General features: G+C 36.5%; 1 protein-coding gene across 1 annotated transcript; it reads right to left on the bottom strand.

The window, feature by feature from the left end:
- Positions 1 to 2264: 2264 nt before the first annotated feature.
- Positions 2265 to 9419, bottom strand: LOC123710889 (ELAV-like protein 4). Its single transcript, XM_045663177.1, has one exon. It carries the CDS (start codon positions 9337 to 9339, stop codon positions 8278 to 8280), a length of 1062 nt encoding a protein of 353 aa, XP_045519133.1. The 5' UTR covers positions 9340 to 9419; the 3' UTR covers positions 2265 to 8277.
- Positions 9420 to 17761: the final 8342 nt, after the last annotated feature.

Raw genomic sequence — 17761 nt, 5'->3', positions numbered from 1 at the left:
AATTAAAAATCACCCCAGAGACAAGGTCAGTCAACCCACTTAGGGTCACTGACCGCATATAGGGTAAGATATAAGATGAGGAGATATAAACTGTCAAATACTATAAAATATACAATTTATCCTTTCTGTTGTTGAGATGGTAACTAAAAAATAAATAAATCAGAGGAATTCTCATCCTTTTTAGGTCTGAAACTCAGGTTTATGTATCTGTTTCATGATCATTTGTCAATCAAATGAGCAACCAGGTGATCAAACTGTGCCTGGCACGCCGTCGACTTTGGTTCTAAGACAAGACGGTTTCCATCGTCGTTCGAGCTAATATTAAATGCGCAAAATCTAGTGCACAGCCGGGGATCGAACCAGGCCAACACTGCTGCTGTGGTAACTACTAATGTGTACTTTATCGCAAAGTAATATGTTTTTACAGATTTCGAATAAAAACTGAGTTTAGGTCTAATAGCTCATTGGTTTTGTTCATTAAGTTTACATAGAGTCAAAGACGTGAATTAGAGGTAATACACTTGTTTTTTTTTTGTATGTAAACAAATAATTATAATGCTTGGATTAGAAAGATTCTTTTATATTGTCTATTTTGTCTTACTGAATTTTTCACAGACTAACAAACAAAATAAATACATACATATGCATTTTTCCCTTTAGAATAACATGGTAATACAGTTATCAATGTGCGACAGACGTGCAGATCGTTTGTTTTATTGTCTTTTTATGTCTCGATATGGATCCGTCAATAATTCATGTGTCTCTGGGGCGTTTGGTTGGGGTAAGGGACGCCAAATGTTTTTGCTACTCGCATAATTGTTATTGCGAAGGGGTCATAGTCTTGGTTCCAAATTAGTATAATTAGATGCATTAATTATAAAAAAAAATTGCAGAGGCTTCAGGGCCTCAGAGTAATGTTGTCTCATTGGTAGTATCCCAATTTTGTTACTCGTTTTAACTGCGCACAGGAAACTAACCTGTGAAGTATTCTAGATATTGATGAAAACCGCAATAAGTTAAGTGCGTTATTGAGTTTATATCGACCAGACAGACAGATCGATGCGGCGGAGGATTTGTTTTTGTATATTATAAAAGCATTATCAAGCTTTACAACTTTTCTCTAGTACTCAAACAAGGTCTCATATACAGGTTGGCTTAAAAACGTGGAGCAAATGCAACTAGGCGATAGATGGGGTCATCAGCTGCCAAAAATATTTCTACAGGAGGTGCTTCAGCTCAACCCCTGCAGAGTTATCATATCATCTGTATAGGTATATCGTTAAGACAGTGTTCGTGACTGTGGGTGTGACTTTTACTATTTACTTATTATAAAAAGTATTTCCAAAATCGGCTGAGTAGATTCAGAGATTACACCCCAACAACCTCACAAGTTTTATTGCTTTATACCATTAGTTAGAAGTATATAGATAAAAAAGAATGGAGTCACTCTTCGTAGCTAAAGGGCTGAAATATCTAACGGCGTAAAACAGAGGAAACATATCTGGACATGTCAAAGGCCACGGTAGTGAAACTGGATCTTATTTGTCATGTTCTGCACCGGTGAAAGGAACGTCTTACCAACTGATCGTCATAACGTCTGACCGTAGATATCGTAGTGTCCACAAGACATCGTAGTTTACAGTATTCTAGTTTTAGTCAAACTCATTAATTTCTCATATTTTACAAGCTATTTCAATAGCTTATTCTGAGAGATCGGTCCCTGTAGTAGTACTGTGAAAATTCTTGTGGTAACTAATGCATATATTGAAAATACGACAGTACATAGCAATTTATTTTCAGTTGCCTTAAAACTGATTCCGGATGGCCAGACCTACACAAACGTATTAAAATGAGATCAAAGCCTTTACAAGGACAAAGTTCTATTCAGTTATCCATTCTGCAGAGACAAATCGTTGTTATAAACTTATTATATATTTGTGAAATGAAAATTGATTAAAAATGCATGCAAATTCGGAAATTTGTGTGTTTTATAGTAATCCAAATTAATTTAAATTGCACCCCTATAACGGTGGCTTTTCTATTATAATTCGATTACAGGGAGGATTGAAATAAAAAGAAGATACATCGGGTTTTTTTTATATATTTAGAACAAGAAATGTATAGTTACAACCATTGAGGATATTAAATATCATATTGTAAAAACTATTGTAAAAAGTGAAGAGAATGTGACAATTTTTCTTTATTTATTTTCAATTATAATTAATTCCAATAAATTAATAATTATAGACACATAAAGTACGTGAAAATATTAATAATTAATTACTTAAAACAGCCAAGTAACGACTACAGATGTAAATATTTGGTTATTAATGCCTTATTATAGGAATGAGTATTTTTTTTAAATTTCTAGACCGAACTTCAAAGTAAGTACGGCTGAACGATTTACCAAAAAGCATTGTATTTTTTCTTCAAACTCACACACGGGATATGTGCGTTACAATGCATGTTTGGCAAAACGTAGGCTTACAAAATATTGGGAACAACATTTAGTCTAAGATGACACTAAAACTGAGTCATATTGGAATTTAAAATCTACAAATCTTATCTCATCCAACAGCAATCAGTACTTGTATATATAATATTAATAATCTATAGCACGCCAATTCAGGGTTACACCAACTTGTTACTATCGGATGAGACGAAATTCTAGTCTGTGCCATCTACAAAGCATCAGTAATTCCATGAAATAAGAAGACGATCAGGTTTAGCCTCAATCTTAAGATGCTACTATTTCTTGTGCAACTCAAATTTCTCCACAAAAGCTATAATGTAGAAGAGGTAACCGTTTAAACAGACACAATAATATAAACACCTAATTACGGCAGCTCAATCGCACAACCATGTCCGCCATTTTGGATACAATTGCTTTTAATTTTACGACTAATTTGAGGCTAGGTTGTGACGACTGCGCTCCGCTACACCATATTATTAATATATCAACTAAATCTGTTAATACCAACACAGACACCTACCTTATCGATAATCATAAATAGAAGAACAAAATGCGAACATTTAAATACCGGAAGATCTTAAAGTTTTTTTTTTCAAAATTTTTGATTTTGTAAAATACGTATTCGTATCAAAGGAGTCAGCGAGAAACAGGAAATCGGCTGACATAATAATCTTTATAAATATTTCATTGCTTCTATACTTTGGAGTCGGTAAAATACTTAGAGAATACTCTGTCGAGATCTAAATTATCTTACGATGCATTTTCTAATTATAACCTAGTTTTAATCGAGCCGGAAATGGGGTTCGCTTGTCACCTTTGTCCTGCCGCTTGATACGAATGAAGACTACAGTTATTTACTATTAGGTATCACATACTACGCTGCATAATGTTTTAGTCGGTTCCCATACCGTTTATCACTACTTTACCCGTTTTGTAGACTACATATTTTAGGCGCGACCACTTTGAACTTCTAATCAGGATTTCGGACGTTAAAAAAGGATTAGATCCTTGCACCGCTTTGCTAATTTTTGTCGTTCCCGCGCCTAAAATCTATAATCGGATATTATTCAGTTCAAAATATATTTTTTCTAGATTGAAACGGAATGGGAACTAACCGATATGCAGAAGAGGAAACAACACCGAAAGTAACCTAATAAATAGACAGTGAAATCGTTATTACTTGATATTTTTATTTATATTTTCTTACTAAATTCGAAACTATACGGCAATTAAACCCGATGCCTCGAGACCTGTTTATTTACTTAATTATTGCAATCTAGTTTTTCCTTTGCGTCTTCGTTTAGTTTTCCACTTCAGTTAATTTTTCACTGTCTATAACGTTTAGCAGAAAATATTAGGTATCGTTAATATATGGAATACGCATTGCACTCTGAATCATTTGAAAGCTCTTAATAAACAAGGCGAACACATATTTTGTATTGACAATGAAATATTCGCGATGTGGCTATTAAATTTTCAAATAAACTCAAAGTGTCATGACGTGTATGAGGAATTACATTCTCAGGCCTTGCACATAGATGTTATAGTGAGAGTTATATTTTATTACGCCGAAACATTCCTCATACAGGCAACAATAGATATTCAGGACGACATTTTGGTGAATTATATCAATTACAATGATTTAAATATGTTATGTATTAACTTGATAATTTTCCGCTGATCCAAGGGAGATTTGGTAGGGCTATATTTTATAAAATTATCAAGGAAATATCGTTAATAGCTATAGACTAGAGAAACGGATCCAAAAGACAAGGAAGTACGCGATGAGCAAACGTATTCTTCTTAATAAGTTTATAAAGATATAGCCGTAGTCTGTAGGTGCAATTGTCTAGCGCTTGATACATGTAATAGTAACACATTTAATCGATGTCTCGAATGAAACGTCGAAAACGTGTCGATTCCTCAAATGATAAATGCAACCGATTGAGCATTTGACTATATCGCATTAATGGAACCGAACCATTTTCCACGTTGCCCTTAATTAGTTCCTATGGAAGATTTCATTTCTTCTTTGTGTCTTAACTATTTCGAATGGCGTGTGTCTCGGCCAACGATTGAGTTTTGTGCTTATGCCCGAGAGTAAGGCCATTCACACTTACACACCAAAAAGCTAACTGCGTAGAAAATACTAATTCTGCCATCCTTTGGACTTTTTCACGCATTGTCGTCGGAATTTATTTAAATGATTCGCTTATTAATAAACCGGCCAAAATATTTTGTACACGTGATGCACAGAACAAAGAGATAGAAATGACATCTGAGTGAAATGGAACGTGGCAGCATCGCAGGTCCACAGACGCACATGCCACAATATGACAGAAAACGCGTCGGGACAGAACACGCAAGCCAAACTCACATCGCATTTCTACCAAATTCTTAAAAAATATATCTTTCATTCTGTGGTTTTACTCTTACTCCTCTTAATTTAACATTCGCCACGTGTATTATTATTTTTGCTAATTTCACAGCCACAATGTTAATTAGCCTATGCGTATTAGTATTGTTTCGGGATTGCCAATAATTATTTTAATTATTCTTTATCAATTTCATAAAAAATGCTTCAAAACACCGTAAAAAGTAGCCGTTATGCTATTGATAATATTATAAGTATGTTTATCCCTTGTCACTTGTGGGCTTTCTTCAGACATTATTTTATCTACGAAATACAATTGAAAGTACAACAACTGTAGAAGGGCCCAGGGCCATGCCATCCCCAACTTGTGTCTTATGGAAAGCTGGTTTTAAGTCATTCTATTTAGCAGATAAAACAGTCAAAGGAAGCTTCTATTACTATGCACACCCTTGTCGTGTTATCTATATTTAAGTGACCGTGGTCTTTTAGATTCTTACACAGAGATCAATAGTTATAAAAGCTACCTTTTAACTATTAGTAGAACGTTTTGAAAGTCGGCCGCTTATATCTATGAAGATATGAATTACAGTAAATTTTAAAATACATATAAAAATATCAAGTCAATTATATTGTAGCATATCTACCCGTGTGTCGGTTAAAAATTCACATTTATAATTATTATTGCTTCTCCAGTTTTATTCTAAGACCAGGCCCGCGCCTTCTACGCTATTGAGCACTATTCATAATTTATTATTACCATTATTATTATTTTTTTATTAATAACATCCGAAAAGTAGGGGAACGCACAAAACGTTCTACTAATACACAGTGACGTCACACGTTACCTACCGAGAGCCTAACCAACACTTCGATCCAAAATACATGTCATTTTCACAATTATCATTATTTATTATCTAAAAAGTCGATGAGTTATTAAATACTTTGGTGTTTTTGTTTCGATTTAAAAGACTTACATCGTTTAAACGATAATAGCATAAAATAATATCGAATGAACTGAATCAACATGAAATCAATCAGAATATTTTGGTAAATAAATTCCTCACACCATTGCGTGTTCCTAATACTAGAAACGAACGCCACGTGCAATTCTCCTAATAAATTATTAAATAACCTTATCGAACCACAGTAATTTAAAACACATAATATACATTAAATAAGATAAATGCACACCTAAGATATACAAGTAAAATACAATTAATTGCACATACACTAAATTAATGAGTAAATCTAACAAATAATATCGAAAAATTATGATTAAGACTTATCATCAACATTAATTCGACAACTATTCCATACAATTGTTATCTTACCACCGTCCCGATGACTAGAATAGTTGAAATATTTATGCTGAGTCCGAACAACACAAAACACAACAACTATTAACCTAAGACGGTACTATAATATAATAATATTAATTAATTATTAATTCAAAACTTGTGCTTCACACCCCCGAGCTCATCTCACACCGCTCTTTCCATTAAATTAATTCAAACTCACGTGACACGAATCGCGCGCTACCACTCGACGGCGTCTGTCATTAAATGACATTGGCATTGGTATGCCAAAGACAAGGACGCCATTATCATATTTCGCTTAATTCAGTAAGGTAACTCTCAATTTTTCTAAATCAATACAAACATCTAATAATTTAACGTATTAAGACTAAAATAGAACGTTAAGCAATTTAAGCTGCGGTAAATGTAAGCGAATTTCTATAAAAAACAAAGTTTAAAAGTTGACTTTGACCTTTGACCGGGTCAAACTAAGTTTACAATAATAAGTAAACAAACATCTTTACCTCTTTATCCACGAAGACGTGAATCTACCGACCTCTTCGAGTTATTTATTTAATATATTTTTATTAAATTACTGGCTATCAGTTATTGCACGTTTTACATATAATAAATATATAAATACTTGTAAATTTTTATCTCCATCTTTGGTATGTAATGAGTACCTATCAGTTATTAGTTAATATTTTGAAATGTTTACAAAACTGTTTTTACATATATTATTATGTATATACTTTTTTACAAAAATCGTAGGGTCGTTAGGACGGCACGATATTATATCTATTCAAGTTCGATGTTTCTTAGGTCTTTGTCGGGTTCAATTTGTAGTTGTCAGCGTGCTGACGCGGACGAGACGCGGCGAAAACTATTTTATATATTTTTATCTATTTACAAATTTCCATTTAAACTAAGACAATTAAAGCCTACTTCGAATAGACGCAGGTTCGCATCCATACATTAATTATAGTAGCAGGTACCCATCATATGTTTAGACGTCGTTTTTTAACGACATCATTAAAGTTCTAAAACTTATAACGCACCATTGTTTCGCGTTCGAGCGAGAGAGCCGGCCCCGTGGATGTCCCGTCTCGCTCCCGCGAGGCGAGCCGTGGCTCCGCCTCATCCGGGTTTCCTCCAGAGCTCAATCGATTTTCCTCATCTTTGTGTGATTGCGCGTTCCGAGTGTCATCTAGCTCTCGCGATTGCGGCGTCGCAAAACTTTTCAAAAACTACTTAACCTACTCCGCCGGCTAGCGCGGGCTCGCTCCGTTGCTGAACACGGAGCTTACGTTCGTGAATACGTCGCCCGACGCCACAAAGGACTCGATCGACGGCGTCTGCTCCAGAGATCTTTCAAGTTTTATTTTTAAAATTTTATCAAAACCTATCACAGTTTTGGATTAGTTCTCATCCTTAATTAGATTAATATATGATTAAAATATACGTATAGATAATATATATTTCCAATCTTTAACAATAACACTATTTTAATTGGTTGGGCCGGCCCGAATCCTACCTACATATTATAGTTGTGAGCGATAGGCGCGGAAATAACGCGACTATCGTTATTTGGCAATTCGTCGATTCGAGACCGAAGTTAGATATGACGCCTAAAATGGAGCATAGCATATTATTGCTAATTACTTTATTTATAATCGAAAACTATTTCTCGATAACCACAACCTTTCATAAGCGAAGTTGATTGTCATTATGTTATTGACTATGTAATATGTATGGTTGTTGACCAGCAGCATTTGATGCCTCCATCTTAACTTATTATTGCGCGCTCGTCCCATTCAACGACCGCCATTTCATCCGGGCATGCGCAGAAACTTTCCACCATCTTGATTTCCGTAACACTTAACCCACTTTTTCTGATAAAATGGCGACGGTCGAACAAAGAGATGAATGAGCTTAATCGAATAAATTACAAATTACATACAAAATGACCGCTCTGGTCGTCTTATGAGGAAGACACACGATTGAAGAGCTCCTTGTGTGGCTACGGTCCTGCGGAGGCGGGTATCCTCTAGTATTGCTGTGTGTAGTGATGTATGGGTGCGCGCCTGCTGTGTCTGTGCCGCCCTAGCGTCCGGCTAGGCCGTGTCTGGAACGACTTAGATAGTCTTGATCTTATTCGTCTTGAAACTGACCTGCAGAACTCTGTTCCCGAGGGTGTACCCGTTGAGGGACTGGATAGCGACGACCGCTTCATCATAGTTGGTCATTGTGATAAATCCGTATCCCTTGCATTTGTTAGTTTGCAGGTCGCGTATAACCTTAACACTCTGGACGGCACCGAAGGGTCCAAACAATTGCCAGAGTACATTCTCTTCAGTTTCTGGAGCCAAGTTGTAAACAAAAATACACCATTCCGAGCCCACAGCGCCGGGTAGGACCCCGCCAAGCAGCTCACCCGCCAACGGACTATAGCGTTGGAGACCTTTATTGATAGCTAATAAAGACTTGCCTGAGCTGAATCGTCCAAGAGGGTTGGGAAAGCGCAGCGCCGCTGGTAAGTAGGCGGCAAGCGGCGCTAAAGCTTTCCCATTGTTGCTTGGATTGTTCGCGAACTTCACTGTGATCGGCTCCGATGCTCCTTTAGGCACTGTCCCGTTCAACTCTTGAATAGCTCGTTCCGCTTCGACGCGCTGATCGAAGCGAATGAATCCAACTCCCTTAGACAAGCCCTGTTCTCCACCAGTGAAAGGCCTTCCGCCTGAATTCTCACAGAGTATTCTAGAAGTAATAATTCTGCCGTATGGACTGAATAGCCGCTCCAATTCTGACTGTGTCATAGTTTTTGGCAGTCCAGAGACGTAGAGATTTGCGCCTTTGATCGCCTCGCTGCTTGGTCGAGCATAAGATACCTTTATTGTTTTGTTCTGAAGTCTGAGGCCATTGAGAGTGGCGATAGCTTTCTCAGCGTCTTCTGGGCGGTGGTAGTTAACAAAAGCGTACCCCAAGCTCTGCCCTCCACCGTGCAGTGCATGATTGAGGGCGTCCGGGAACGCCGCGCCTTTATTCCTTATCAGTTTGCAGGACTCCACTTCACCGATGCTGGAGAAAAGGCTTCGGATTTCTTCCTGGGTCATGCTCTGTGGCAAATAATTGATGATGAGGTTGGTCTTGGACTCCTCGCCGGAGCCGTTCTGTTGTTCACCGTCACCCTTCGACATGGTGGCTTTAAATCATAAACGGAAAGAACGAAAGGGAAACAAAACGCGGTAAAATAAAACACGGCACGTCCGTTTCGGCGGCCCGCGCGAGCGATATTGCGAGGGTTGAGGGTTGGCCGGGCGCGCATGCCTTGCTCTATCGATTGCGCCTTACATAACCCCGTTCGTTCACCCCTCCCGGTTGGTATAGTGTCCGAAAAAACCAGATACAACGCAGCGGCATCGATCCAGAGCCCCGGGAACGGGAACTAAACGAGGCACGGGATATTCGACCTTATTTTTAAGACAAAGGATAATTAGCACCTCCCGACCTAAAAAGAGCTGGATTCTTGATATTTCAGCTATGTACCGTGACCTCAAAGATATCTGGAGCGCTCCTAGGTACGTTTATTACGTTCTAACGTCGAGAACAATGGTTATTGTTTTCTTAAAACTGTGCCAAATGTGCTTGGCAAGTTAGGATGGCATTATCGGTTTAACTTTACTATGACATGTGCCAAGTTATTATGTAAGCTTTTACTACGCATGTAAAGTGTAACCGAAAATAAAAATAAAATTATAATTGTAAAGTATTCAATTCCAGGAATGCTAAATGTTCTAGTTTATATATAAAGGTTAGGACACGTAACAGCCTGCACACTATTTCTGTTACCTACAAACCTTGAAATACTGAACCTTAAATATATTAGAAAAGATATACAAATTTATTTATCAATGAGTGTCGGAAACTTCCGGTTATATCTATAATACAATGAGATAATAAAGCATCTCATGTAACGAAAGTATTATCTGTCTAGTTCATACAGATTACATTAATCGTACAACGGTTTGTATGTACATAAACTTACTGAATTTGTTTCATCTATTAGGCTTTCCCTCTATAGCTCATTAATGGTCATGTACAATAAGTTAAAATGAATTAGATAACATGTTGAATACTAAATTTAGACAAACAAAAATTGCGGTACAAAGCTCTAGTAGGTAGATCATCATAATGCCCACTAAATTAATTAATGAGATCATATCAAAGCCTGAATATGAAAAACTGAAATATCTGACGTTTGAAAGTTCTAGTATATTTCACTGAATGGTACAAAAGCTTTTTACTGTCATATACGTAAGTGTGGTAGTAGAAAATACTCGCGCTAACATTTGCAAGTTAAATTGCTGAAGAGTCTTACTTAAGCGGCTCAGTAGGGTTGCTACAAAAAAACAATAATTTTTATTTAATAGCTATTTATTTATTTAATTCGTTTTTCAAGTTTACCACATCATACATATTACTATACATATCTATGGTATATGTTACAAACTTTTAAAACTAGAAACGATAGATAGGATAAAAATACCAGAAATTTTTGTTTAGCAGAATAAACCCCACCAAAATAGAGGATTAGGTATGAGATAGGCCTTTCTTTCTTTAAAATCATCAGCCAACTACCGAATATATCCAGCTCCGGTTAATTACCTACTGTTAAATCCGTTATAATGGCGAAGAATAAGAAAGGTGTCTGAAATCAAATGAAAAATTGGAAGGTTTTTTCAGACGGAATAAAAAATGTTATGAAAATCTTTCACACAGTCTCAATACGACGAATCATTTCATAGAGGTAGTGAAAACCATTTTCGAGTATTTAGACACTTGAGAATGTTAAGAAGATTTTATTGCATTGCTGTGAATAGACATATACAGAATAAATCAAACTGTGCTAGGCCACTTTATGTTAAACATTACCGTGGACATTTATAATCTCAGATAAAAGATTTACATAGTTCCTATGACAAGGCAGCCCTTTCAACTCACTATTAGAATGCTAATCGCGGCGCTACAGCGCACTCTACCTTGTTTTATTATTTCTCATTGTTCCTTTATTTATTCATAAAATTCTAGCAACACTTTAATACCCTCTTAGGTGTATGTACATTTTCTTTGAGAGGCGTTTGTGTATACTGGATTTTTATTAGAGAAAAAGTCTATACAACTTCTGGTTTAATACATATTTAAAAAACTCAATAAAATGTGTTGGAGCGGGTATAAAAAATCCGATATCCAACCTTACGTATTCTAGATTCTGTGGACTTTAATGTGCTCAGAGTACGCCCAGACGTATATACTTAATTCTGCTACATTCCTTTAGTCAGTGTGCCATGTGGGTGCGTCAGGAAACAGGAGGTGACCTCCTCCGCCTAACTAACCTTCTAACAAGGGCACACATTGGACACAATGTAATCGATGTACCTATATATTAAGATTGCCAACGAATTACATTGGTTAACGGACTTTTTTATTGTCCGTTGAGTGAACTGACAAAAGTTCTACTATTTATGTTATAATAATAATAAATATTAATGCTACTTTAATTCCATAGATACTTTAAAAAAATACATATCAAATGGGTTAGTTTGGTTTTTACATTCTTACGTTAGTTATTGTTGTTTCCGTTTATTTATGTTCTGCAGTATGGACCTCCTTTGGGTAAAGGCCTCCTGCCGATTTTTCCATATGGATCTGTTGTTAGTTTCTTCCATCCAATTCTCCTCAGAAACCTTAACTATATCGTCGCTTTTGTGGTCTTCCCACGTTTCTTTTTCCGTTGGTCTCCTCCAGCGAGTGCTTTTGGCGATCCATCTCTGTGCTACTTGCAATATGGCCTGCCCATTTCCATTTCAGCTGTAAGGCGTGCGTTAGTGCGACGATGATCTTAGTTTTCGCCCTGATGTGGTCACTTCGAAGATGTTGGACAGTAGTTTTTAGCTATAGGCTGTAGTTTCCTATTAAAACATCTTTTAATGATCTGAACTTTCGATACACTTATTGCCACTTCTTCCTCATTATTATTATTAAAGGATATTTGTTTTCCTGAATAGGTATATTTTATAACATATTCCATTTTATTTCCTCTAATTTCGGCTGTTGGTCATTCTCTTTGTCTTCGTTACGTTATTTTTAACACCAATATTAGGTCTATCCTTGTCTAGGAACGAAACCATTGCTTCTAATTCTTTAGGAGTTTCTGCCAATATAGTGATGTCATCCGCAAATATGACGACTGTTTACTTTAATACCTTTATGTGACCAATCTATATTTATATCGAGATTTAAGTCTCCTTAAGACAACATTATGTTTTATGTAAATAAATAGATATATCGATGAATCAATCCTAATTGCAATAGTAATCAGAGTTCGGAAACAGTAGGTATGTTGTGCACGGCATTCAATAATTTAAGGTTCAATAGATCTATCTAGTTATCCACCTGTTTCACCCCACCTGTGGGGCCGCCCACACCCCGTCCTGTCATTAGTGACCCTAGCAACGTATTGGGATTACAGTCAATATTTAGTATTCAATTTTTAATCATGGCATACAAAGCCAACGTTCTGGTTTGAATACATCAATTCGAATTTGTAATATTTGCGATGTGCGAAACAGCGTTACATTCATTAAATTTAAGTAGCTTATGATTAAAATGATAAAGAAGAAACAGTTGCCCATATTTAATAATGATCTAGTATCGCTAGAGAATGTTTTGGGTGTTTATTTATGTATGTACTGATTCACAATTTTTCTTTGAAGGCAGCAAGGTCATAGAGGATTCTGTGTCTCACGCGCTTCGTCGATTCTTAGTCTACGGACTACAGACACGTCAGTTTCCTTAAGATACTTCCATTGACCTCGAGATTGTTATAAATAATTCCTATATCAATTGTACCTATTGCATAATTAAAGCCGCAGGCGGAATCCATTATTTGGCAAATACATGACGTATAAATCTGTTAGGATAGTATTGATAGGTGCGCCTATCGGCGGTCGTTGGCCTCGGCCCGGGAGAGGGTGGCTATCCTGATTATATTGGACACTGTTTTCATAATAACACGACACGTTATTACATTTTACGACACCAGCGTGTATATAATTGTTTTTTCATATTATAGCATTATTGTTACCTGTTGTTATTTGTGTCTTATAACACCGCTACATTCAAACATTATCTTTTACAAAATGAAACTTAAAATATTACTATTTGTATTAAAAATAAGAACGATTGTAGATTTTTATCTGGAATACTACGTTAAAATCATTACTTTAACATATTTAAAGCTGAACTGAATGGTCACAATGGGAATGTGCTCATTCCTTGTAGTACTGAAAAACTTGGAACAACCCTAATAAGGACGTCACCAAACAAATTTCAACCTTAAATCGACGGATTAAGTTCGTGTCTTCGTGGGAGCAGTAGTTTTGCAAAATTTAATATTTCATTTTCTAGGAATCTCAACTTTATTTCAATGCAATAAATGTTATAATCCCACAATAAAATAATAAATTCCTTATTACGAGTGCGCGGACATAAATCGTAATTCACAGCTGATGTTTTAAGAAGTAGCAGCTACAAATCTCATTCATTTCGATCTAAATAAGAAGACTTTGTGACACAAGAAGTGTGTAAATTTAAATAGTTATTTCTTGTAAGGTAATATCAAATATTATCTATCATCTAAAGATAAAAATGGACTGGGGCTCTCATTTGTCTTTTTTTCTTAAGCGGTGTTCATTGTATGATTAAAAGAGATAGATCATTAGGTGTTTTTGGTGCAATATAGACTGAATATGTTTGTATAAATAACGCGATTAGGTTATAAGAAACGGTCATAATCTATATAAACGATTAACTATTTTATTAAAATGCTGCCTGAGAAAAGTTATATTAAATGTTTCAAAAATACTTGCCATTTTCTGTATTACAATATGGTTACACGTTCTGACAAATATTAAATTTTGTTGCCATGAAAATGAATCCATCGACAATATCTAGTAATGTGTTTAATAATATAAAACAGTGTAGTTGATTGTAACCCCTTATGTCTAAACATGAATCAACCCTCCGTTAATCCCATGCATATATCAAATTTTAATGCAAATAACTCGTGAACATTGTAAGGCATTTTAAATGAAAAATATAACGAGAATCTGCTCATTGCTTTATTCGACATGATGTAAGGAACTATAATTTTTAGCAAAATATACACTTTTGCGTGGGTAACACTGAAAATGTTTAGAACTCTTTGGTAACCTTATGTAGAATATTGCATTCATTTGTTATTAGTTTTTGTGAAATGGCGGCAAACCTAAAACTCTTGTTACACGTGAAAATGAACTTAACGCGAGAAATTTTTCGGTCAATAATTCATTATGACTTTCGTTGCGGGCTTACTCAACAACAAAGCTATGATAGTCTACGATTAGCTTTTCTTAACGACGCCCCACCTCCTGCGGCTATTTACGATTGGTTTAAAGAGTTTAAGCGTGGACGTAGCAATATTAATGATGATCCGCACGAGGGACTGTGCGACGTAGAGGAAGATAAGAGAGTGACTGTCTCGTTTCGTCAGTCGTCGAGGGTTACTAAGTTTGATTCGGTTCACTTTTTCATCGTGGTAATAAATGGAAATTTAGTACAGCAGGTTATCCATTTGATTGGAGGTCCTCTCAATGCGTTACCTGAATATCCATTTGTGGATACACCAATAAATCGGCTCTCACCTTTCGAACTGCTACAATAACTATCTCAGAGTTTCTGGAAACGTTTTCATTTAGAACATCTCCAGTTATTGTTCGGCAGCAACGTGTTCGGTGGATAGATAAAACGGATCCGCCTAAGGTGACTTGGTCCTAATAAAAGAACCAAATAGGCCACCGTTGACTTGGAGACGTGGTCGCATTATTAAACTATTCCCTAGCTCGGATGGTACCCCGCGAGTAGCCGAGGTCCACGTTGGAGAATCGGTTTTAAAAAGAGCAGTGGTGGGCTTGTCACGTCTTCCAGTGGCATAACATTTTGCTCCAAGCCTCCGGTTTTGGACTCAGTCATGTTGTGCCTGACTGGGACGGGGGACTGTTCGAAATACATAATTTTAATTTAATAATTTTTAATGAGGGTGATCCCAATTTATTTTTCGGCCCGTCGCCACATTTCTTAGTTTAGTCATTGTTGAGATTTACTCGGGTTACGTTAGACACATTTTTTTTTTGATATATACTTTTTGTTAATTATAATTGATAATAGTTACGTCCGCTATTTAGAATTTTATAGTGAATGTTTAGTGCGTTTTTGAGAACAATCGTGAGGCAAGATATTAGCATCAGTCTAACCTCTCTTTGTTACCAAACTGACAGAATTTCTCCAAATCCTTACGGCTGATAATATTGTGTGCCTTTCTTCCTGGTAAGAAGATATTGCAACGAGGTATGTAGTCAGGACTTATTATTCTAGTATACGGTTGTATATCGACGGCCACCGAACCGTTCTTTGTGGTACTCACTGTACCATCAGCTGATGATACGCTGATAGGTCACTCTCTTATCTTCCTTTCTTTCTTACGCTCCCAGATGCTATACACCAGAACTGTATACTATTTGCTGATTACACTACACTTATAAAAAAAAGTAAAAACAACTTAATTAAATCTAAACTAGCAATAATGAATGAGTGCGTATTTTTAGATATACTAGATACATTTTGTAGTTGAAAGCACATATTGAAAAGTTACAGAACAAAATAGACAGTTTCATTTTTGTGTTAAAACGACTAAGAGAAACAGTTATCAGAAACCATGATACGGTATTGGCTGCTTATCATTGCACATGTTTCATCTATTAATAGATATGGAATTATAGTTTGAAATTTAGTAGAAGTAAATAGTGTATGTAAGGCTCAACAGAAATGTATTAGAGCAATTTGTGGAGCAAACTGTATTGATAGTTGCATACCTTTATTTAAGAAGCTCAAAATTTTATCTCTTCCTTGTATTAAATTTTAGAAATGTACTTATTCGTGCACAGAAACATACATATTTATAAGTCGAATGTAGAAGTCGAAGTAAGAAGTAGACAAAGGGAGAAATTGGATGTGTCAAAAATCAATCTGGAACTGTTTAGGAAAAACGCCTTTTAAGGTTGACAATAATTTACTAAAAGAATTAAAGATCTTCCGACTAGAGTCTTTAAAAATCGACTTGGTGTTTTATTTTTGGAAAAAAAATTATATTATAAAATTTAATATTTACATTTACTACCAGTTCGCAAGTCAAGGGTCTTTCATTTATTCCCAAGAATTAAAGATAAAATTCGAGGTATTCGCCTAAAATGCGGTGAAAGCGTACAAAGATGCCATAGAAGTGACCCATAAGGAAGAATGGGCCCACTGCTTTTCTCAGTGGTTCCATCGAATGCGACGATGTGTAGAGAGGAACGGAGATTACTTCGAAAAACAATCAAAGTATTGGCAACTTTCTACATTAAGCCGTTTTTCATTTTCTAAACATTTTCTGTGTTACCTAGGTGAATGTTGTCCTTGAATTTATGTTTATTTTGTAACTTTTATGGTAACATTTTTTATATAACAGCAAACGGGCAAGAGGCTCACCTGATCTTAAATGATACAGCCGCCACATTGCCAAAGCGCTCGCAATTGCATGGCCGGCCTTCTAAGAATTAGTACGCTTCTCTAAGGAAGTCGATTTGGTTCGAAAACACATGAGCGGGCAGATTCTACATAGTGATGGTGTGCGGAAACATACTGTCGTAGGAAACGCTCAGTTGTGGAACGACAGACGACGTGGTGATACGGATGATATTCTGACTTGACGTCCGATAGTTAAGCTTAGCTGCAAGTATTAATACGAACTCCTCTGAACCCTCTCAGTGGTAAATGCGGTAGAAGATGCAGAGAGACTACATCTCTACGTAACATCAAGGGTCAAGCTGCTCGGAAATTGACTGTATCGTCGACAATTCGCCTTACAAATAATTAAATTATTTCTTTCTAAAATCTCTAAACGTGACTGTCGCGAAACTTTCTATGACGCTTTATATACCTAGTTAGTTGTTTTAACCATGCTCTTTGTTTAGGAAAAAGGTTCAAAAAGCGCAAAGAAGGGGCTGCTGTCCCATTCTCAGGGGGACAGACATACGCGACAAACATGTCCCGACTATATTTCGCTCGGCAACTATGGAAAATTTCCAGTCATATAAAGTTTGCTAATTTGTTGGAAACGATGTTTCCGGTCACCACCGACCATTTCACGGTGTGATTTATCGATGCCGGAAATTATATTCTGGTAACGTGCTGTTTGCAAAGCACTATCTTCCTTGGACATTCATAAGTTGAGCGGGACTGGTGGCATCTCCCCAATTGTGCTGCATACTTGTACTCCTTAGTTGGCTCCGGTCTTAACACACCTTAACCGGTACCTCTACTCGCTCAGCATTGTCCCTAAGTGCTGGAAGACCGCCTCAATACATCCGATCGCTCTTAGCGATTATAACTACGGCTTTCGCCGTGGTCTACCAGCTGATGTCCTCGTTGTAACGTACACATAGATGGGCAGCGGCAATTGAGTCCAAGGGGGAGGCGCTGTCG

This window comes from Pieris brassicae, chromosome 6 (genome assembly GCF_905147105.1).
Source record: "Pieris brassicae chromosome 6, ilPieBrab1.1, whole genome shotgun sequence".
NCBI lineage: Eukaryota > Metazoa > Arthropoda > Insecta > Lepidoptera > Pieridae > Pieris > Pieris brassicae.
The sequence above is the reverse complement of the archived record's forward strand: the minus strand, read 5'-3'. Positions and strand labels throughout refer to the sequence as shown.

What these genes read in the sequence shown, in the direction of transcription:
- LOC123710889 (XM_045663177.1), bottom strand. Translation starts at nt 9,339, where the DNA reads ATGTCGAAGGGTGACGGTGAACAACAGAACGGCTCCGGCGAGGAGTCC.